Raw genomic sequence first — 24,258 nt, 5'->3', positions numbered from 1 at the left:
CATGCTGCACACACATACAAACACACATACATGCACACACATACAGACAGACACACATGCACATACGCATACATACAGACATACATGGACACACACACACATGCAATCATACATGCACAGACACACACACACATGCACACACACATGCACATACAGACACACATACACACACACACACACACACACACACACAGACAGACAGACATGCACACACACACACATATAGACACACATGCACACACATACATACAGACATGCACACACATGCACAGACACACATACATACAGACATACAGACACACATACATACAGACACACATGCACACACACACATACACACATGCACACATACATACATACATACAGACACACATGCACACACATGCATACAGACAGACATGCACACACATACATACATACATACAGACATACACACACATACAGACACACATGCACATACATACAGACACACATGCACATACATACAGACAGACATGCACATACATACAGACAGACATGCACACATATACATACAGACACACATGCACACATACAGACACACATGCACACACATACATACATACAGACACACATGCACACACACACACATACACATAAATAAAGCCTTTTTAAAACGAATCTAGCTTGTAGTACAGTACCTTTCCATTCCATTTCCTCATTCAGCCGGGTACTGCACTGTAGGGGGAAGCAGAGAGCACAGCACACTCCTCTGCACTTTACTTTCACTTTTGAAGCCGACGGAGCTTCACACAGTGCCGGGGATCGGCTCATTTGACAGCCCTGATCCCGCAGCACACCAGGCGGGCCGTTCAAAACCGGACTGCGGGCCGCGATTGGCCCGCGGGCCGGACTTTGGACATGCCTGGTTTAGACGTTTAGCTTGTTTTTCATGCATACCCTGGTTCTTTTTTGCACATGCAACTTTTGTTTTATATATCTATAGGGGATTATTTACTAGATGAAAATCTACTTTGCACTGCAAGTGCGATTGGAAGTGCAGTTGCTGTAGATCTGAGGGGGACATGCAAGGACAATAGGAAAAACAGCATTTTACCTTGCATATGATTGGTTGTTAAAATCAGCAGAGCTTCCCCTCATTTCAGATCTAGAACAACTAACTGCACTTCCAAGTGCACTTTCAGTGCACTTGTGCAAAGTGGATTTGCCTATCATAAATAACGTCTATAGTGTTCTTGTCCATGTGTACAGTCTAGCACTCAGCTAGCACTACTGATTGTACAAATGGACACTTCTCTGGAACGGGTTTGAAGACCTATTGTTTTCTTGTCCATCTGTACCGTAGTCTAGTGCAAACCAGACATTTTAGGCCCTTGTCCAACTGCACTTCTAATTTAATACCTGCAATCATGTTGCCCATGTGTACAGTGTAGCAAATGGACACTTCTCTGGAACAGATTTAAAAACAACCTAGGTCAATGGATCCTTATGGTACACATGTAAACATTCTAACATTGCACAGCAGTTGTAGGCAATGTTCTGGCTATTTTTACACCTTAGCACATGGGTGTTCACCCTTTGGCCCTCCAGCTGTTGCAGAACTACAAGTCCCATGAGGCATTGCAAGCTACTGACAGTTACAAACAGAACTTCCAAAGGCAGAGGCATGATGGGACTTTTTTGCAGCAGCTGGAGGGCCACAGGGTGAACACCCATGGTTTAGCACAATGAATACATATTGTGTATATGGACAGTGTTTGCTGGTTGTTGTTTATGTGTACAGAGTGCTCGTATCTTTATTATAATAATGTCTTTACAAGAATGCGATTGGACAGCTGCTATGTTTTGGTCCACCTGTACAGTTTTGTATATTGTATACCTATTGTACATATGGACACTTTAGATGCTTGCAGCTGTAGTTGTCCACCAGCACATTGCATCCCTACTGTGATAATGTTCACTTTTTCATAATTGCACTACTACTGGACAAAATACATAGTGATTTTGTAGAAAGAGTTTATATTTTTGTATTTAGAAGTTTATATTTTCAAGAAATACAGGTACAAGCATGAAACCATTCCTGTTTTGGGTTTGGCACAATAAATCTGTGCTTGTTTGAATTCGTGCATGATGTCACCTCTATTCCCCACACTTGATGTTATACATGATTTGAAATGTCCATTACATATGCACAGAAACTGGAGATTATTCCACTTTGCTCGCAGACATGTCAGCACCTCCTGAATGAAGCAATTTATATATAGCATACATGGTGTATAGCAAATGCAATAGGTCATTATTGCCTGCTTTCCTTATATTTTTTTTCCTGTCATGTCAAAGAATAAGGACCATTATGCATGCACAGGCATTTATGTTTATTTCACTTTTCTTGCAGACTTGTTGGCACCTCATCAGACTTTGCTGTGGCCTATTGTTTTTCCTGTATTTTACGATCATTTATAGTTGCGTTTGAACATTCGTTCGTTGTTTTCTATATGTTTTCCTTCCGGTTCGAACTTTCCAGAGATCATGCACAGTTCAGTTTCTTATGTCAAATCGTCCAACTCTGCCATTAACGATACGAATTTTGAACGATTTTTGTAAAAAAAAACAACATGTTGGATTTGTCAATTTGCCCTGTCGTACGAAAATCGCATGTCGCGCATACCACACTAACGATACGAAAATCGGGCAATTTTACTTTTGCTTTGGATTTTCGTTCGAAATTCGCATCATGTATGGCCGACATTAGTCTGCTCTCCGTGGCGAGTAATTAGTCAGTGTCTGGGGTTCATTGGCTGAAAGCCTCTTATGCTGTTAATGGGATGGTGAGATTAAGTTAACATTATGTGTTTAATTACTAGAGCCACTGGAACCCTGACCCAGGTGCTGAAAGTAAAGCTTTATTTTGTCTTTATTACAGTAGAAACTCTGTAGTAAAGTAAGTAATTTTTTTATGACTTAAAGAGGGATTCCACCTAAAAAAAAAAATATTAAAAGCCAGCAGCTATAAATACTGCTGACTTTTAATAAATGGACACTCACCTGTCCCGGGTTCCAGCGATGCCGGCAGCCAAGGCCGATCGATCGCTCGGCTCTCGGCTGCTGCCGTCACCATTCTAGGTGAGGGAATCAGGAAGTGAAGCGAATCGGCTTCACTTCCCGGTTCCCTACTGCGCAGCGCAATAGGAATTGTCCGCGCTGTCACTGGGACCCGTGTGTGTCCCAGCAGACAGCGCGGCAGGACAGGAAATGACATAGACTCCCACGGGAGTCTATGCCCGGAAGTGGGTGTAAATACCTGTCTTTGACAGGTATCTCCACCCCCCTCCCCCCTGTAAGGTGCCAATTGTGACACCGGAGGGGGGGAGGGTTCCGATCAGCGGAAGTTCCACTTTAGGGTGGAACCCCGCTTTAAGAGGGGATTGTAATAGAACTATATGATCAACTGCAACTCCATTTTGTAAACTCCCCTCCATTTTGTAATCTCCCCTACATTTTATAAGCTTGTTTTTAAAGAATGTCCGTGCCTTAGTTAGAGTTTTAGACTTTTTTTGCTTGAGCCAACTTTAATTAAAACCCCCTCTGTATGATTCATTGTGTTTAGGCAGATTCGCTGTAGTCTATGTCCTTGCGGATAAGCTATCTTTGTAAATTCCTTTCAGCTGTCTAGACTAATGATGAAAAAACTCTCTTTGTACAAGACTGGTTAACTCCTAGAAACTTAGGAGCGAGTTTAACCCCCCCGTGTTGCAACTCACACACATAAAATATCATTCTTAATAAAGAGTTCAGACTCACTTTGCACACGAAAGCTGCCTGTTGTGTGTGTTGGGGTCTCCAGAATTCTGACGGGTCACTGTAGGCTACTATGGGTGGTCAGCTGTCCAGTATGCTATCCTTTCAGTTCCAGTCATTAGTGCATACATATTTAAATACTACTAACCACAGTTTTGAGTAATACAGTCTGCCAATCTAAGACTGATTAATCCAGGAATATATTATCCACCATCATAATGTTTTTGGAAATAATATCTACTATTTGAAATGTCTTTTCCTTCTTGGTCACATATGCAAAGGAAAGTAAGAAAAAAAAAACATATGGATAAGTAATTTGATTCTTCTCTCTCCTCCTCCTGTCACGTACCTGACGGTAGAGCCTGATATGCAAAGCACGACCTCTCTTACACCTCTGACTCGAGGCACCCCGGTAGAGCAGACAGGGAGCGCATGAGTGCAGAGTCGCATGAGTGCCTGATGGGTCGCAGACCGTGGAATCTGAAGTAGCTGCAGGAGGATTGGTAGCTCAGCAGGATTCTCCAGGCAGAAGAGAGGGATGGTATAGGCAAGCAGGGTCATACACTGGCGGACACGTCAGGAGCAGATGCGGAGGCAGAAGAGTAGTCTGGATACAAGCCGGCTCGGTGATGGGCTGGCAGCGAGATAGCAGAAGGAGCAGGCAGGTGCGGTGGTCAGACAAGCCGGGTCAGGTGCAGGCGGATAGCAGGAATCATCAGAGGCAAGCCGGGTCGGGTAACAGGAACAGGTATCAAGATACAAGCAACAGGAACACATAGGAACGCTGTAGAGCAGACAGCACCAAGTCTGTGCATTGGCAGGTGTTTAAATAGCCTGTTGGGCACCAAAAGCTGTTACAGGGTGCAGGCGTGCGTGCTAATGCGCGCATGTGTACAAAGATTCTGACAGGTTGTCTTGGATTCTCATCCTGGATACTGGCATGCCCTTTCTGACAATGCACACGTGGCACACGCAGATGCACCAGAGGTGTTCTGACAGGGGCTGAGGTCACAGGTCGTATTCTTTGGCTGCCATCTTGGGTACTGGCTAGCCCTTCCTGACACCTCCCCTCCAGCACCCACATGAGCCAACAAGTAGAGTTATACTCATTTACTAGGCTGATCTGTCAAAAAGAGAGTGTTATAGTTCTCTTCAGTTAATAAGGTTCACATCTATCAGAGTCTTTCCCTCCTCTGAGTTAATAAAAAGGTTCCATTGGGTCCATGTTTTTACATATATCTCTTGCTTCTGCCTGGTTGTCCAGAATAAATCTTTCATTCTGTTCACTTCTTCCACCTTTCTGAGCCATAGGCCCACTGAGGGTGGTTGGGTCTGCTTCCATGTAAGAAGGATGCAGGTCATGGCTGCATTCAGGAGGTGGCACAGAATGGATTTTTATGTGTGTTACCCAGTATTAAAGTCATCTAAAAGGAAAACTCCCGGTCACCTAGTTTTTGGGTAATCCTTCGTAACTTTCTCCAATAGTCCTCTATTCTGGAGCATGACCAGAAGATGTGTATTAATCCCCTGCTCCTTCTGGCAGTGCCAACATCTATCCAAACCATTCCGGTAATATCTATGAAGAAGGGCCGGAGTTTGGTACCATTGAGAAAAGATCTTGTAATTTGTGTCCTTTGTACAGATTTAGGATTCAAATATGGAATGGATTATATTAGCTTGCTGTTCCTCCATAAACGTTATGTCTAGATCCAATTCCCATTTTCAAAGGAAAAGCAACTGGAAATTTTCAGATGGTGTGACCTATAAAGTGTATATCTTTGAGATAGTGATCCTCTCTCCATAGAATATTCTTCGAGGGGAGTCATTTATGCTTAAAAACATCTGGGGCAGGTAAAGTATGTAGAAAATGTCTCTTGAACTGCTCTCCAAAAATCCAATTTATACTGGCCCTTTCCTGAGATCAACATTTGAAATGTGGGCCATTCCCCAGACGTTATAAAGCGAGAGGCCTGGTATAACCCCTGATTCATCAGTCCATCAAAAGTCCCCCTCCTCAGGCCCAGTGCAAATTGTGGGTTCCCCAGAATGGGGAACAATTGAAATTCTAATGTTGAGAGCTTAGCCCTAGAAAAAAAAGCCCTGAACATTGCTGCAAAGTAGGTCCTATCAAGAGATGTGTCTTTGTTGAAAATGGAAGGTCTCTAAAACATCAAGGTGCCCTTTGTAATGGGACACTGCTCTGTGCCTGTTCTAGCTTTGGCTAGATTTTTATGTCCTTGTGCCTACACCAATCTATCAGGTGGCCCAGATGGGCAGCTTGGTAGTATTAATAGAGGTCAGGTACAGCCAGTCCTGCATGTTGTTTGGGGAGAGTCAACAGGGATCTTCTGATCCTCGGGGGCTTGTATGCCCAAATGAATCTGGTGAAGAGTGTGTATGTCCATTTAAAATATTGCATGGGTATGCCTATGGGTATAGCCTCAAACAAATATAGAAACTTTGGTAGTGTGTTCATTTTGATAATATTACACCTCCCAAACCAAGAGTGAAATCCCTTATGCCACCTTTCCAGGAGGATCCGCACCTCCTGAAAGAGTGGCAAAAATGTATCTCCTGGGATTAAGATCCCGAGAAACTTCAAACCCTGTTCCATTCATTTGAATTTATAGCTGTTTTTTAGTAGGGATGAGCCGAACACCCCCCAGCATAACATACGAACAGGGAAAAAAATTTGTACAAACACTGTTAAAGTCTATGGGACACGAAGGTGAAAAAACTAAATTGCTAACTTTAAAGGCTTATATACAAGTTATTGCCATAAAAAGTGTTTGGGGACCTGGGGGGGTTCTCCTTAACCTACCTGTAAAGTAGCGCATATTTCGCATTATAACAGTACCACAGCAAAATTAAATTTCTAAAGGAAATGTATTGTCGGATCCCGGCAATATACATAAAAATCTTTGAAAGAAATGGCATGAGTCCTCCCCAGTCCATTACCAAGCCCTTTGGGTCTGGTATGAATATTAAAGCGGAGGTCCACCCTAAAGTGGAGCTTCCGCTCATTGGAACCCTCCCCCCCTCCGGCGCCACAATTGGCACCTTTCAGGGGGGAGGGGGGTGCAGATACCTGTACAGTACATGTATCTGCACCCACTTCCGGCATAGATATCTGCAGAAGGTACGCCCCTTTCCGCAGAATCTACGCCCCTTTCCGAAGGTCCCCCGCTGTCTGCTGGGAAACACACGGATCCCAGAGACAGCGGGGACCATCCTTATTGCGCAGCGCGACTCGCGCATGCGCAGTAGGGAACCGGCAAATGAGGCCGCAAGGCTCCACTTCCTGATTCCCATACCCAAGATGGCGGCGGCAGCACTCGAGAGACGATCGAGAGATTGGCTTCGGGTGCCGACATCATGGGCGCGCTGGGCGGGTAAGTGTCATTATTTTAAAAGTCAGCAGCTGCAGTATTTGTAGCTGCTGGCTTTAAAAAAAAAAAAAGTGGGACTCCCACTTTAAGGGGAACCCCGCTCCAAAATGTAAGAAAAATATGGCATGGGGCCCCCCAAAATCCATACCAGGCCCTTCAGGTCTGGTATAGATTTTAAGGGGACCCCATGCCAAACATTAAAAAAGAAGGGGTGGGTGTCCCCCCAAAATGCATACCAGACCCTTATCCGAGCATGCAATCTGGTATGTCTCTTGAAACGTACCAGGTCACATGCCCTCAACATGGGGAGGGTGCCTTGGGGATCTGGCCACCCCTATGTGAATGGGTATCGGGTACATTGTACTCCTACCCATTCACCAAAAAAAGTGTCAAGAAAGTGAAAATGACAGGAGACAGTTTTGGACAAGTCCTTTATTAAAAAATAAAAAATTGTGTCCTGCGATGTCCATTGATCTTCAATCACAGCGTCCAACTTTCCAAAAAAAGAAAAACTCGGCCTCCTTGGGAGGGGCCCCCGCTTTGACAGCCTTTTATATAGGCAAAGGCGAGGGCCACCCAGTGATGTAACTGGGTGACCCCACCCCCTTCTGACATCATGTGAAGTTAGAGAAGGCGGGTCACCTGTTTATGTCACCAGGTGGCCCCGCCCTCAGCTATATAACAGTTTTTCCATTTTAGTTTTCTCTGGAATGTCGGACGCTGTTATTGAAGATGAATTGACATTGCAGGACACCTTTTCTATTTACAAGGACTTGTCCAAAACTGTCTCCTGTCATTTTTAGTTTTTTGACACTTCTTTTAGTGAATGGGTAGGGGTACAATGTGCCCGATACCCATTCATATGGGGGGTGGGATCTGGGGGCCCTCTTGTTAAAGTGGGCTGCCAGATTTTGATAAATCCCCCACCCTACTAGCTCATTATGCCTTTTTCTTTGCAGGTTTAAAAAAAAAAAAAAAAAATTTGCGGGTTTACTACCGCTTTAATGAGAAGAGCATGTCATCGGCATACGACGATAACTTATATTGGGTTCTATTTACGATAAGTTCTTGGATATCAGGGTTTCACAGAATCTTACACAGTAGGAGCTCCATGGAAAGGGCAAAATTAAATTCAAGACCTTTAAATTCAAGACCTTTAAATTCAAGACCTTTAAATTCAAGACCTTTAAATTCAAGACCTTTAAATTCAAGACCTTTAAATTCAAGACCTTTATGGTGTTGTCCCGTGCTTCCCACTTTGGGACAAACCCTACAAGATGAATTAGAGAAGGCATTAGTTGTTGCAGTCATGACGCAAGAACCTTGGAGAACAGTTTCAGATCTGTATTTAAAAGTGAAATTGGCCTATAGCTCCCACATTGTGTGTAGTCTTTACCATCTTTTGCAATTACTGTGATAAGGGATTTCAAGGATTCTGTGTGAAAGGAAATCGAATCACCTAGTCCATTGAACATCTTCACAAGATATGGCCCCAGAATAGGTAGAAGTTTATAATAAAATACAGTAAGGCCATCTGGGCCAAGTGCCTTACCCACCTCTGTCTCGTTTACTGCTATCTGTATTTCCTCTAGGGTGATTGGTAATTCCAATTCCTTTTGGGCGCTGGTCGTTAAACCAGTCATTCCCAAGGTTGCAAGGTACTCATCCATTGCTGACTGTTCAGGTATGCCTAAGTGCAAGTTGTACAGTGTGGAATATAACTCTGAATTTCTGAACAATTTGCTTGGCAGGGTGAGTTTTTCTCCACCGGCACCTACAATCATTGGCACATAGGTCTCTAGTTAGCAGCTTGCCACATTTATTGCCAGATTCATAGATCTTTTTATGCCCTCTTTGTATTACCTATTGGCTTTATAGAGCAATAGATCTGTAACATGCCTTCAGGCCGTCAACAGACCTCATTCTATATCCGGCGGGAGGGGGGGGGCTTGTTTGTGAGTTATTTCTAAACTATGTACATCTGCTAGTAGAGATGTTAACTTTCTTTCCCTTTCATGTTTTATCCATGTTAAATGAAAGCCCGTTGGATCATTGCTTTATGTGGCTCATAAATCGCTCCAGCGGTGCATTCCAATGTATCGTTTGTTTGAAAATACCATGTTGCCTCTCTCTCAACCTCCTCCAGAACAACTGGGTCCTCTAAGAGGCTCTCATTAAGTTTCCACGTGGCCGAGGCCGCTTGATTAATATCTGAGATCTTGTATTTCAAAAATGTTGGCTTCCACAACAGAGTGTAGCTGACTGTGGGGTATAAAAAAAAAAAATTTGAGAGCATATCTTGTGCGGTAGAGAAAAGAAAGAGTAATCCCATTCCTCAGAATGGAGGAGACACTACATGTCTACTAGTCTTGCTCCATGCAGTGACTGAGAGATCCGCTTCCTGAGACCCAGTGTTACTGATGAAGATCCCGTAGAGGTGTCTTCTCTGGGTATCAATGGAACGTTAAGGTCATAATCAATTGACCGTCCGAAAATTCCAGAAGTTTTCCTAAAATCTTTCTAAGGAAGGAATCTTGTTGTTTTTTTTTAGGTGCATAGGAGGCCAGGGTTACCCCAATCCCTCCAATCATGCTTTTCAAGAATAGCTATTGTCCCCCAGCATCCATAAGAGATTCTGAACACGTCCATGGAACCTTATTGGAAATCGGGATAGACACTTCCCTTGACTTAGAGACTGCATTAGTAGCATGATAAACTACTGGGAATGTTCTATTTCTGAGTGTTTCATGAAAGAATGCAACGTCCACCTGTAATCGTTTCAGATCTTGGAAAAGTATATGCCTCTTTTCCAGAGTTACAAAAAAACACAGTCACTTCCAGTGCTAGGTCTTCCCAGGTGTGGAGTAACAGATGTCAGATAAAATGGTGGCGTGAAAGGTATATATGGTATCCAAAACTGGGTGGATGCTTCCTTCCTCAGATGGGGTAATCCGAAAGGAACTACAAGAAAAACAGAAATGGGAGGCGCGCACATCTTGTGCATTGCCAAAGATAATTTATTAATAAAAATGTTTTATATAAAAGTGGGTACAAAATGCAACTGACAAAAGGCCATACAAACAATGCATGGACATGCACAGAACACGGTGGACAACTAACGCATTTTGGGTGTGCACCCCCTTCCTCAGAGATTGGCTCTGAGGAAGGGCATGCGCCCCCGAAACGCATTAGCTTTACCCCGTATTCTGTGCATGTCCATGGCATTGTTTTTATGGTTTTTTTGTCAGTTGCATTTTGTGAGTACCCACCCTTTTCTAGAGTTTTTAGCCCCTTGATGCTGAAGGACATTATTGAGAGAATATCCATTTTTCTTCAGGCCACGTAGGGGGATCCGCATAGGGGAGGAGAGAGAAAAAAAAAGGGGGAGAGGGACACAAGCCAGGGATCGCCTAGGTTTTAACTATGACCTTCTGAGGTGATCGCCATACGGCTGCCTCTTCAGGGGTTGTTAAAGCTAATTTGCTTCAAGCACTCAATCTTCTACCTAAATAAATGAGTGCATACCCACTGGGGGAATATAGTTAAACATAATCAAGAAAGGGGTGCTCCTGGCTAACCTCGCCAGCCCATCTGTTATAATAAAAGATAAATGATAAATAACGCCACTGTCAATCTGTACTTAATTGATAGATATGGATCTATGGGCAGGGCTGCCATCAGGTGGGTACAGCCATTACAGCTGTAAGGGGCCCGCCTGGGCCAGAAGGAGGCAGGACGGGTGAAGGGGAGCTGTCCTGTGCATTGAAGAAACGATCTCACAGCGTGTGCTCTCTGTGGCATTGAGCTCAGACATTGAGCTCTTTACTGCCACCTCTGACTACTCTGTGCATGTGCACCCCTTGTGTACTGGGCTTTTATGTGTGAGCAACATGTCAGCTTTGTGAAAACAAGCTGGGAAAACTTAGGAAGAAGTTCTTTACAAGTATGGGCTGTGAGATAAAAGGAGGAGGGTTGTTTGTGTACAGGGAGGGGCCAGAGCCTTGTGTGTTCACAGATTTGTGTATGTGAGGGGTTGCCATATATACAGGTGTGTGTGGGGGCAGGCAGTGGCGGTGTGCCCATTAAGGGCGCCCCGCCCTCCAGCCACCCACCTCTATGTATCATGGATAGATTCATGCATTGCAATGATTAGAGCCATAGGCTCTAATAGGCTTCAAAAAAAGGTGAAATGCGAGCTCAGAACATTGTGCTCATAGTTCACCCAGGTGTGCTAAAACAGTGAATGGATATTCGCTTTCTAACACTGAACTGCCTCTCCGCCAATCAGGAAGCATGGGTGTGTTACCCGTTACCTGGTAAATGACAGATGCTGTGATTGGACGCCTATCAGGAGGAGGAGAGGAGACGCATTGAGGACACAGCTCGCTGCTGTCACCCGCTGCCCCACTGAGATAGGGTAAGTGCCTGGCAGACTACGAGCAGGCGGGGGTGTCACAGTGTTAACTTTTAAATGGGCACAGTGGTGGCATTTGGTGGGCACAGTGGCTGCATTTGATGGGTTCAGTTGCAGCATTTGACGGGCACAGTGGCTGTGTTTGGGGCACAGTGAGGCTGCAATTGCTGGACACAGTGAGGCTGCAATTGCTGGGCACAGTGAGGCTGCAATTGCTGGGCACAGTGAGGCTGCAATTGCTGGGCACAGTGAGGCTGCAATTGCTGTTTTTTTTCTGAATTTTTCAGTTAGTTTGCGCTCCCTCAAAAATTTGAAGCACCAGCTGCCACTGTATACAGGTGTATGTGGGTGGGGGGACTGGTACTTATACAGATGTGTGGGGGGGCTGACATATATACAGGGGTGAGAAGGGCTGATATATATACAGGTGTGTGTGGGGGGGCTAGCATATATACAGGTGTGTGGGGGGCTGATGTATATACAGGATTGAGGGGGGTCGAGTGTGTACAAGTGGGGCGGCCAGTGTGCGGATTCACTAGGATGGCCCATGAGAAAGCCCTGGTGATTGTTGGTGGTCAGGCTCGGGGGGATAGGCCTAAAGATGTATTAGGGGACCAAACATTTTTTTTTTTTTCATAAACTTTTTTATTAGGTTAAAAAAAGGGGAAAAAATTTGTAGTACATAAGTATAAATCCAATCACAGAAAGTCCAGAATACATTTGACCATACATATATGGTAACTGATGGCTGTCCTGTCTATGGGTATTGACTTCTATAAATGCAAATCCAGGATTCCGGATAATTAATTCAACTTATGCAATATAACAAATAGTTGATGGGGGGGGGGGGGGGGGGGGGGAGTGAGAGGAGGAGGAAGGAAAAAAAAAGGGAGGGTTTACCCGCTTCTTCCCCTCCATGTTCCCTCAAAATTCCACTTCAACCTTGCCCCAGCACCCACTCTCACCTAGTGCTATCATTTTTTATTAGTAAATTTTTTGTAAATTCGTCCAAATATACAACTATTTTAACTATAGCCCCCTTTCCCCCCTGTCCTCTTGGTCATACTCCAAATAGAATTCCCTTTGTGTAGTGTATTGCTCCTCATATTCCCCTTTCACCCTACTACACTTCCTCCTCCGTTATCTCATTGTCAACTCATTGTGAAAGGTGCACAAACAAAAAAACCATCTTACTTCCCCCTCCTCCCTCAAAATTCACTCCTCTCCTGCCTCGGTTCCCCTGCACTCTACCTGTGTGCTATCATGTGCCATCAATGTGTTTATTGTGAATCCATCCAAAAAATACAGATTGCTTATTCCCCTCTCCTCTATTCTCTTAGTCATTGTTTCCACTTTAGTTCCCCCCCAAAAAATTATAATCCCTCTTACTTTGTCCCCCCCCCCATATTCCCCCAAATTCTCACCTGGGTGCCATCATGTGCAATCGATGTGTTTATTGTATATCCATCCAAAAATACTAATTGCCTATTCCCCTCTATCCTCTTAATCAGTGTTCTAAGTTTGGGCAAGGAGGGCATGGTCTGACATGGTAGGTTGAGGACACTTGCTGTAGGAGCTCCTCGCCCTCTGCCAGCCCTAGCCTGATACATGCCAGAACAACACCCGAACAACAACAGCACGGAATAGAGAGCAGTTCCCAGAAATCATTACTTGTTGCTCACTGCACATTGGACATCAAGTGTCGGCCATGTCCAGACTGACTTCCGTGCTCATTCATTCAGTTTGGCACCCCAGTGTGGACCGGGTCTGTGTCCTGTCAGAACAGTGTGCCGTTCACCGGGCAGCACATGTAACCTGACAGCTTTCCAGAGCACGTCCTACTTCCAATGCCAAAGACGCTCCCACTGACTAGCCGCGGCTCCACCTGCTGCTGTGGATTCCTAGTGGAGTGCTCCGGCATTGCCGCAGAACATAGACTTTTCCACCGTTAGTTGGTCATTCAGACTGATGTCCTGAGTCTGAGAGCTAAGGCTGTGTCCCATTGAAGGTGCCTACTATCTACTAAACTGTATACATTACCTAATAGTCTTGCTGAGCAAGGTATATCCCCCGTTGCTGTAGTTAATCGCTTTAGCCAGCTGTAATCTCACCCCACTGCCGGGGACTCTTGCTGGAGTGTCCTGATACTCCCTCCAGAAGTTACAGGCGCTAATGTCAGACTGTAGCCAGCAGTGACTCAAGACATCTGCATAGGAATAATTGCTTCATATGACTGACTGGCTTCTCATACTAAAACCATCATGGGGACCTCTCTTTTCTTATTAACAGTACCGGCATTTACCCGCCTAAGCAACGAGAGACTAAAACATCTTGCAAAGCAGGGAAAGCAATCGAAGTACAGCTTGAGATACAGCAATATTTCACAGCAGCAAACAGACGAGGCTCAGGGAGCAAGATGGCGGATGCACGTGGCAAGACTATTGGGACTCTGTCTTCACAAAACAGAACAGACACCTCTAGCTTTCAAGAAGGGAGCAAATAATGCCCCGAAGTTAAGAAAATACGGGCACAGGAAAGTGGGTTTTCCCTTCATCAGGAAGATTTATTACTACCCCGTACAAACGAAGATGACATTAAAATATTAATACAGGCGCTTCCCACATGAGCAGACATAGAGGTCCTTAGCAGTAGGGTAGAAGATGCCCACCGTAAGGAATTACAAGCCATACATGGAGCGATACAGACCATTTCAGTCTGCCTTACAGAATATGAGACTGTGACTCATGCCTTAGAACAACGAGTAAACGCACTGGAGAAAGACAAGGCTCTACAAGTGGAAATAGCCACAAGATTACAATTGCAAATGGAAGACTTTGATGATAGAAGCAGTAGGAATAACCTGCGACTTTGTGATCTTCCAGAAATGATAGAACAAGAGACTCTCAGCAATAAGGCAAGGGACATCTTTAATAAGCTGTTGGGTTATGTGGCCCCTGCTAATATGGAACTGGATAGGGCATTGGGCCCCAAACCCACAGATTTGAGTCGCCCATGAGACGTGATTTGCCGCATTCATCATTATATGCATAAGGAGCCCTTACTTCGCAAGGCATGGGAGACAGGCATAGTGGAACTAGATGGTGCATGGGTCAAAATATTACCTGACTTATCAAAAGCTACTTTGCAGTGTAGAGCCCTACTTCGCCTAATTTTAGACTAGATAAAACAATCTGGATGCACATACTGATGGAGGTTCCCATTTGTGATTACAATAAGGAAAAACTCTTCCTCTTTCACGCTAAGATCACAGGCTGATCTTCCGGATCTTTTTATTTTTCTGGATATTGAATCCTTTCCTATACCGGACTGGCTGCAGAGGGTACTGCAGACAGGAGATCGCAAGGGGAGTAGCTCCCTTGTAGTTCGAATCTTTATAAAGAGGGATAAGGACAGAACCAGGAGCTGCCACATTAGATGGATCGGGTGAGCCCTAAGATGAACATCGAACATAGTGGATATACTAGACAGGCCAACGCACCTAATAAGTTAACGCATACAAAGTACAGAATGGACAGCCATTAAGTCCCTGAAGCAGGAAAGAGGGGGCTACATCTCCCCAGGAATGTAATTCATCTCTGTATTTAGTTTTTTGATCTACTTTGCTACTAGGGGGGAATTTGTTTTCCTCTATTTTTTCCCCATACTTTCTTTTTTTCTTTTTCAGTACTGGATGGTATTGATCCTAGAAGATGCAAGGGACTAACTAAAGGATATACCAGCAACTTAAGACTCCCTTCACTCTGGAAAGTTGGACAGTCAGGAAAGAGGAATGGGGGGAAGGGAGCGGGGAGGAAATAACATAAAATATTGAACTAGGGGGGCGTGGCCTGGCACGCAGCGGAGATGGCAGCACACTAACCTAGCTCTGTGGCGAGACCCAGCTTGAAGCCCTCTACAGAGCAAAGAACGACCCAGAAATGCTCAGCCAGACTGCCCAAGTACCCCAGACTTGATCCCGATGGAACTCAGCAAGTTACCATGCCAGGAACATCCCCACAATGTTCACCAAACAAACAGCAGCGCGGAGCAGCATTGTGGGACCCAAGATGGCGCCGATCCAGGGAGAGGAAGACACATGCAGCGAGGACTCGCAGCCAGAGATGGAGGAGAGAGGTTGGAACAATTCACAATCAAATCTCCCCTTGACCTATGCGGACATGTCAGGCTTTGCAGCCGACATAAAGTCCACATTTTCTGCCGCAATAACAGACCTCAAATCAAATCTCCTGGTCCTGACAGAGAAGCTAGCAGCAGTGGAGGCTACAGGCAAATGCAGAGATAAGAGAATGTCCAGACTCGAGAATATTGCAAACTCCCACTCCTCTCACTTAATTGAGGTGAACAGGCACCTCGAGGATTTGGACAATAGGGGAAGGAGGAACATTAGGGTGAGGGGGATCCCCGAATCAGTGCACGCTGCCCAGATAGTGCCAGCTCTCCAAAGAGTGTTCAACAGTCTCTTAGAGAGACAAAACACAGACATCATATGCTGCTTGCAAAGCTTCCAACTAAAAGAGGCTATTATGTCCAAAGCCAGGAGGAATGATAGCATTATTTTTAATGGGGAAACCATCATGCTGTTCCAGGACCTTTCCCAAATAACACTGAGGAACAGAAGGGCTCTCTGTCCATTGCTGGAGATACTGAGACAGAGGGAGACAAAATACACGTGGAGATTCCCCTTTGCACTGGTAGTCAATCAGGCTGGCAAGCAGCACATTATCCGCACTCCCATGGATCTACCTGACTTTGAGTCCCTGAACATAGACCCTATAGCGCTTCCCGAATGGTACCAAGAGTTTGAGTTGCCCATAGCCAAATTTAATCCGCAGAGATCCCCTACCCCCTCTCCAGACAAGAGGTCCAAAAAGAGACCAAAGCATGGCAGGAGACCCGGCCCCCATGGGAGCAACGCTAACCCTAAAGGAACCCCCCCCAGGGATCTGGAGGATGACGAGCCAGGAGCGTCAGATTGGTAATGGGTACACCTGAGCACCTTTGATGGCTAGAACATTGCACCCTTTGATTATCCTCAGGACAGATATTACCTGCCTGTATACCCCCCCACCCCATTTGACCGATTCCACCCGGAAACTATATTTGCTCGGCACACGTGGCAACATCAGCCTATGATGTCACTTTAACTACCTGCTTGCTTTTTCATGGGCACCTTACCATGTGCTGTATTGAAGGTGAGCTTTTCCTAAGAGGTATGCACAAAGGAATGCCCCAGGCTTGGGAAGACAACACCTAATCGACATGATGGGGTCAATTGTATCTCTCACCACCTGGATAGACTTGACACCCCTCATACAGCTGAACTGCCTTGTGGCTTTTTTTTTTTCTGCCCTTCCAGCCTGCCCGCCCATTGCGTGGTGGACAGGGACTATTTTAGGCTTCAGGTAGGCCCTGATGCTTAGATGGGTGATTGAACTGTTCAAGGTGTCTTGACGCACAGGTTAAAGGTTTATAAAATTTTGTTCTAGTTATTGATACACAACAAGGTTGATGATTTTGTTTACTTAAGTCGTTCTAGTTTTTTATACCATACACAAGCCAGATTTCCCACCTCCAATGGATATGATATTTTCCATTATTATTGTTATGTTACGCAAGGTTAGCGTTAACATTTTATTTGCTGACATACAGTAGCTCTAGGGGCACAAACACTGAGGTTATTCACGGGCGAGCAGCCTGGTGCCCCTAAGATCTGCTGTGTGCGGTCCACACTACCACATAGTGACTCTGTGGTGGAATATTCCACCTAGACTCACTACTTATTTACTTTGGTGTATTGACCCACACTAAAGTGATTCACTATTTCTCTGAACTTTTTCTCTTTATTTTCTACTTTCCCTCTCCACTTAGCCCTCTTTCTACCTCCCCCACGCTGAAAAGCGTGCCACGCTATATTTTGCCTATTTACTCTCCTAGGTTTGGCTCGGCGGCTTGCACCAGGGCCTGTCTATCATGACGTATTCCGTTCTGGGGCATGCCACTACAATCATATCACACAACGTTCCTGGACTGAATATCCCGGAGAAGAGGGTCTCATTCTTGAGGGAGCTTAAAAAAGGTATGCCCCATTTAGCATTCGTACAGGAAACACACTTTAGGACCAACCAGATCCCAAAACTGACTGAGGTTTTTTACTGAGGCATACCATGCCACCAACAGTTTGGCCAAATCTAAGGGGGTAGCGATTCTGGTGAGTAAGGAGACTCCCTTTGTATCAGCGGAGCACCTGACGGATCGGGGCGTCAGATATATTTTTATCAGAGGTACATATGGGGGTGTGCCCATTACCTTGGCCAATGCATATTTCCCCAACCAGTCCCATGCGACCTTCTGCCATAGACTGATAAAAGACGTCCAAAGCTTTGCCAGAGGCTGCGTAATACTAGGGGGGACTTCAACATCCCCCTCAACCCATTAGTAGACACGTCATCAGGGAAATCCTGTATATCCTACAAAATTTTGAAGAAAATCAAGTCCCTCCTACAGGCCCTCCAACTATTTGACACATGGAGACTCCTTCAACCTGACGGCAAAGATTACACATTCCACTCTATCCACCATAATCGCTACTCCCGTATTGATTATCTTTTTATCACACAAAGGGATCTACCCAGGGTCACTAATGCCAAAATTGGACTTCAGACAATATCAGATCACACCCCAATATCACTATTGATCGCCCCAATGGTTCCCCCGACTACGAATCTCACTTGGATGCTTAACGCGTCACTATTGACAGACAGTTCTCTCTTACCAAAAATTAAACGATCAATCCAAGAATTTTTTTCATTGAATGATACCCCTGGAACAGACCCCATAATGGTTTGGGAGGCCCAAAAGTGCACAGTGAGGGGATGAAATTAGGTTGGCTTAAAAAGAAGCATCAAGAAGCAGAGATCCAAACTTTGATAGCTAAGATTTCCCAATTGGAGAGGTTACATAAACCAACGCTGACTGAACACACAGCTACAGCTTTACTTGAAACTAGGAAATCGCTGCAACAGCTCTTAAGCATTAAATCCAAACGCCTCCTCTTCTTTAAAAAGAAGATTTACTACGAGGCAGGGGATAAATCGGGCAGACTGCTCGCAAGGGCTTTATGTGAACCTAATACCTCTAGGAATATCTTGGGCATTAAAGGCAAGGACGGGAAAGTGGACAACGAAACAGAGACAATAGCCTGCCACTTCCGTGAATTTTATTCTTCCCTGTACAATTTGCCTCCACAATAGGGAGATTTAGGTTTATTTTTAGGTTTGAGATATACCCGTAATAACAGAAATTATTTAGACGATTGGGCAGGGTCTGTTATGAAGAAAAGAAGGTCATCCGCATACGTGGCTAATTTATATATTTTATTCTTGAGGGTGATGCCTTTTACAGAATTGACTTTTATAGTCCCGTCGTACGCATTTTACGTCACCAAGTTCTTGAGGATCAGAAAATCTGACAACTTTGTCCGACCGTGTGTATGCAACACAAGTTTCGGACAAAGGGTTTCGGACAAATATTTGTGGTCAGAATGTCCGACCATGTGTACAAGGCGTAATTCCAAGGGACATATTTTTTGCAAGAATCTGGGACAGTGATAGGCACTCATTTCCCACCCTGTTACGCAAATCTATTTATGGGCTTTTGGGAGGAGGGACACATCTGGAGGAACAACCCATTTAGTAGACATCTTGTCTACTATGGTTGGTTTATTGATGATATTATCATCATGTGGGATGGTCCTTCAGATGTGATCCCTACCTTCGTAGAGTATTGCAACACCAATCCATTTAATGTTAGGTTCGCATATATATTGAATCCCAAGAATCTGGTATTTTTGGATCTAGTACTGTTTTGGGATGAGGATGGTAACATTACTTCCAAAACACATTTCAAAGAGACTGCTGGCAACTCGTATTTGCTCTATAAGAGTTGCCATTTGCAGAGTTGGAAGCAAAACATACCCTATAGCCAATTTAATCGTTTACGTAGAAATTCTACCAATACATCTGATTACCTTAAACAGGGAAATATATTACAGAATTTTTTTGGGGAGAAAGGCTACACAGCTGAACATATTCAGGAAGCATCTGATAGGTATCTAAATATTAATACCAAGGAACTTAGAGCCCAGAATAATATCTAAAGACCACTCAACCAAATGTAGCACAAATTACAATAACTAACATTGGGCAATTAAAAATACCCTCAGGAAATATTGGCCTATATTGTTACAGGATTAAGCCCTTGCTAGTGTATTTCCCTTCAGACCCAACACGGTGTTCGGGAGGGCTAGAAATATCAGGAGTAACATAGTCCCCAGTAAAGTTAAAGGGTAATAACCGAAGATTGGTAACATTCCTTCTTTCTTTGATCCGAGGTACTTATAGGTGCAAACAAGCCTGTGTATTTATTAAACATGGCCAGAAAGAATTTCAAAACAAAAAGACCTATAAAATAAATCAGATTATTACATGTGTTACCCAATTCGTTGTGTATGGCCTCAGGTGTCTATTTAGATTGTATCATGTGGGCCGTACAACCCACACTATGCATACTAGATTTAATGCACAGGAGGATCATTGAGGAGGGTATCACTAAGCATAGTGTGCCTTGCCACTTTAGTATCCATCCGGAGAACACTAAAGGCCTAAATGTATTTGGTATAGAGACAACAGAAGGTGAAAGATTTTCCAAGTTATGCCAAAGGGAAACCTTTTGGATTTTTACCTTGCACTCTATGAGCCCAGCTGGGCCGAATGAGGAACTAGGGGTTAGTACCATCATTTGAATAGGCCATTGGACCATAAAAGACAGAAGTGTTATCAGTCAGTGGGGTCACACTTTCGGGACCCAGGGAATTGGGCTGGGATCCCTAGTAAGGAATGTGGATCTCACCTGATCTGCGGGGATGATACAGTGTGTGCCAGATATCAATACATTAATATATTTACATAGGCGACCTTTTGATTGCATTCCATATTTTAAGATTAGAATGTTTTGATATTTACATTATGTCATTACTGTCAACACATACAATTAATAATTTATTCAGGGGGTATGTTATTTTTTCACATATTTAGTATATTTATTATTTCTCATTTTTATATATATTTTTTATTTTATTGAATTGAAGGGTTGCCAAGATTTTTTGTAATGATTTTCATGAATTTTACATCAAATGTTTTTAATAGTTGATATAAATCTGAATTGTTATTGTCATACACACACACATATATATATACTGTACATACATACGTAGCAAGGTATGTAGCAAGTTCTGGCTTCCCTCAGTCTAATGAGAACTGCCAGGGCCAGAGACAGCTAACATTTTTCTATAGATTTTGGGTTGCAAGGCAGAGTGGGTGTAATGCAAGGTGGATTAATTGGGCGCCAGACACTTCTTGAATGCAAAGAGATTTATTTCTCTTGAACAGAACTTTGGGAGAGAGGGTTGGGGCCAGGACACCCTTAGGTAGTTGGAATGTTAATTGGCAGACTCTGAGATGTCAAAAGGACAGCCATGCAGGGAAAGGCATCCAGCCAGACACTACACCTGCATGCGTAGGAATGCTGTATCCTATGGCAACAGTCTTTAATAGTTTCTAACACAAAGTGTAACAGTTCCTTTACTTCCACTACAATCACTTCTTGCCGTTCTTCAGCCCACTGAGCTCCCAGTCTCTCTCACTAGACTAGATGATTCACTTCCACTGAATCCCGTGAGCTCCTCCAATCTTCACTGTAGTATCTTCCTCCAATGTCACCCCTGCTTCTCTGCTGGGTCCCTAGCTTGGCACTCAAGATACTTCTCAAGCTTCACCCCACTGGCCTTGACAAACAAGGCAGCTCTGCAAGTGTCACCTCTGCTGGCTTGGTCCCTGACTTGATACACACAGAAGTTTCTCAATTCTTCACCATCCCCAGTTGGTGAGAATTCTGCTCTGGTACTTGCTTCAGCTACTCACTGTGGTCCCTGGTAATAAGATGGTTGGGCCCTTAGTGGCAACAGCTTCCCCTCTGCATCTGACCATGACAGGTTCTCCGGCCAGCAGAACTGTCACTTCTGGTTGGGACTGCAAACCGCAATTCCAACCCTGCACTGCTTTCTTGCTCCTGGATAGGCCCCTTAGACAGCCTAGCAGCCAGATTAGCCTGGGATAGGTCCACACTCCAGCTTAGCAGCCCGGGCAATACGACACGTGTCCACCCAGACAGCCGCCCAGGTGGCACAGAACAGTGATCACCTGACTTCACCCTAATATAAAGGTTCTCCCGGCAGGCCGAGGGATTAAAGAACCCCTGCTCATTGGCTGAGATACCCCATATACCCATAATCTGACCTTACATTGCTCTTCTCATATCTGATGCCACCGTGTACCCGGCCACATACCGACAAAAAGAGAGAAGTGCAGCAATTACAGACTTAGAGTGAAATCAATTGGTCCCTAACAACGGGCCAAGGTAGCTATACCTAGCAGGTAAATTTAGGAGAAACCCTGTCTAAACACCAGGGTGCTACACATACATATACACATACTTCTTAGGCTAAATGCCAATATTACAAAAAGGTTTAAAAACCATAAAATAATGTTGTAAAGAAAAGGTAAGAAATCTATTTTAAAATGAGTTTCCAAATAGTTGCTCCCTATCTGCGGATGAATAATAGCAAGCCTATGAAGGGTTAATACCCAGTGCCTGCTAGGAATATTTAAGGACTGATGTAGAAACAAAGAGAACCTATACAATTAAAGGTTTTGTGCCAGAGCCTGTGCTCTCTATATTTTGCATAATTTGCCTATGTCAGAAATCCAGGAAGTAACCGAAAAAAGCAAAAAAAAGAGAAAACGTTTAAAAACAAAAAGATATGATATACTTTCCTATCTATTTACTAATTCTAGCAGTTACATAGTTAGTCAGGTTGAAAAAAGACACTAGTCCATCTAGTTCAACCATACAAGTAAATTAATAAAAAATAATATCAAAACAGTCCCATATATCCAATCATATAACCACAGTTGATCGAGAGGAAGAGAAAAAACCCGAGCAAAGGATGATCCAATTTGCTACAGCAGGGAAAAAAATTCCTTCCTGATCCACAAGAGGCAATCGGATTTTCCCTGGATCAACCTTACCTATAAATGTTGGTACCCAGTTATATTGTGTGAATTTAGGAAAGAATCCAGGCCTTTCTTAACGCAATCTACTGAGATGGCCAGAACCACCTCTGGAGAGAGTCTATTCCACATTTTCACAGCTCTTACTGTGAAGAAACCTTTCCGTGTTTGGAGATTACATTTCTTTTCCTCTAGGCATAAAGATTGGCCCCTTGTCCTCTGTGTTGACTGTAAAGTGAATAACTCAACACCAAGTTCACTATATGGACCCTTTATATATTTGTACATGTTGATCATCATTGATTGAAAGAGTTACGTTCCACTTTAACAAAGGTTTGAATTCTCTTATTCACCTACTGTTTTAATGCAATATCCTGTTTGGCAAAGGCCATTTCTAATAACTTCTGCAAAAGATGCCACACCAGGGAGAGGGTGACGAAGCAGCTGCAGCATTGCTAGGGGTGAATTTTCTCCCCTTCAATTAAGCATGGGAGAGTGCTAAATAAAGTCATCCAGATCTGTACTATATATTAAACTGTGCCAGAGGGTTGCTTTTACTGAAGCTGCTTCCATCAAAGGACATTCACAGATAGGAGTAAAAATATGTGCATATTTTTAGCCCCCAGGCTTCATAACTTTATGTACATTTATTAATATTAAATATTTTTCCAAATGATTGCCCAACCAGCTATGGCATTCAGTTCAGCTTGCAAGTTAGCAGTATCTTGCAAAGACTGTAATCAGCAATTTCTAAGCAGTAGCAATGCCAAAGTGGATCCTTAAGGATCACCACTAACAACCTTAGACCAATCAGAGTATGAATTTCTGAATTTGATCTTCAGGCCAATTTATCATCTATTTACAGATTGAATTTTTCAAGTTCATAGATCTTTACTTACACGTTAGCTATTTGTGAGAAACTATCCAAAACACTTTTAGCCTTTTAGCAAAGTCTAAATATACTATATCCACAACAATCCTCTTATAGGGTTTTGACAGAACATATACCTGAATGAACTCCAATCCGTATCCAGACAGGCAAACCTGGCAAATGACGTAGTTCAAAAGTTCCCATAAAGCTAAGAAGATCCAAAGCCATCCTGGATATATCCACTGCATGCCTGTTTCCATTTCGATTTGGAAGACCACTGACCACCATGTAGGCATCTCCTATTGTTTCCACCTAAAAATGTTAGGACATGGCTATTTAGGATAGAGGTATTGCATCAGAACAAACAATTTTTTCTAAGTTTTTCTAGATAAAGTATAAATAATCTGAAACTTTAAAACATTTCAAAAAAGTTTTTGCATTTGATCACTGATGATTACAAACTGTCAGCGCAAGGCATCCCCTGCACATGTTTACCTATAGTGTACAAAGCACATATCTCCAGATCAGAACTGGGAAAAAACATTTTATAGGAATTCCTCTGAATTTGTATATACTTCCATAGTTATGGGTCAGGAATTACATGGAATGGGGTGACAGAATTAGCAATTTTAGGTAGAGGCTATCCGATTGTAGAAATGT

The 24,258-nt window shown here is 43.7% G+C and overlaps 1 protein-coding gene across 1 annotated transcript in view; it reads right to left on the bottom strand.

Annotated features, from left to right (window-relative positions):
- GUCY2C (guanylate cyclase 2C) overlaps positions 1-24,258 on the bottom strand; it is a 1,344,189-nt gene that overhangs the window by 323,989 nt on the left and 995,942 nt on the right. Inside the window, exon 23 of the mRNA XM_077452503.1 lies at positions 23,736-23,910. Within this exon, the coding sequence (XP_077308629.1) occupies positions 23,736-23,910 (175 nt within the window). The remainder of the gene's footprint in view (positions 1-23,735; positions 23,911-24,258) is intronic.

This window comes from Lithobates pipiens, unplaced genomic scaffold (genome assembly GCF_037356315.1).
Source record: "Lithobates pipiens isolate NorthernLeopardFrog02 unplaced genomic scaffold, aLitPip1_a1.2 Scaffold_23, whole genome shotgun sequence".
In the NCBI taxonomy this organism is placed as follows: Eukaryota; Metazoa; Chordata; class Amphibia; order Anura; family Ranidae; genus Lithobates; species Lithobates pipiens.
The sequence above is the reverse complement of the archived record's forward strand: the minus strand, read 5'-3'. Positions and strand labels throughout refer to the sequence as shown.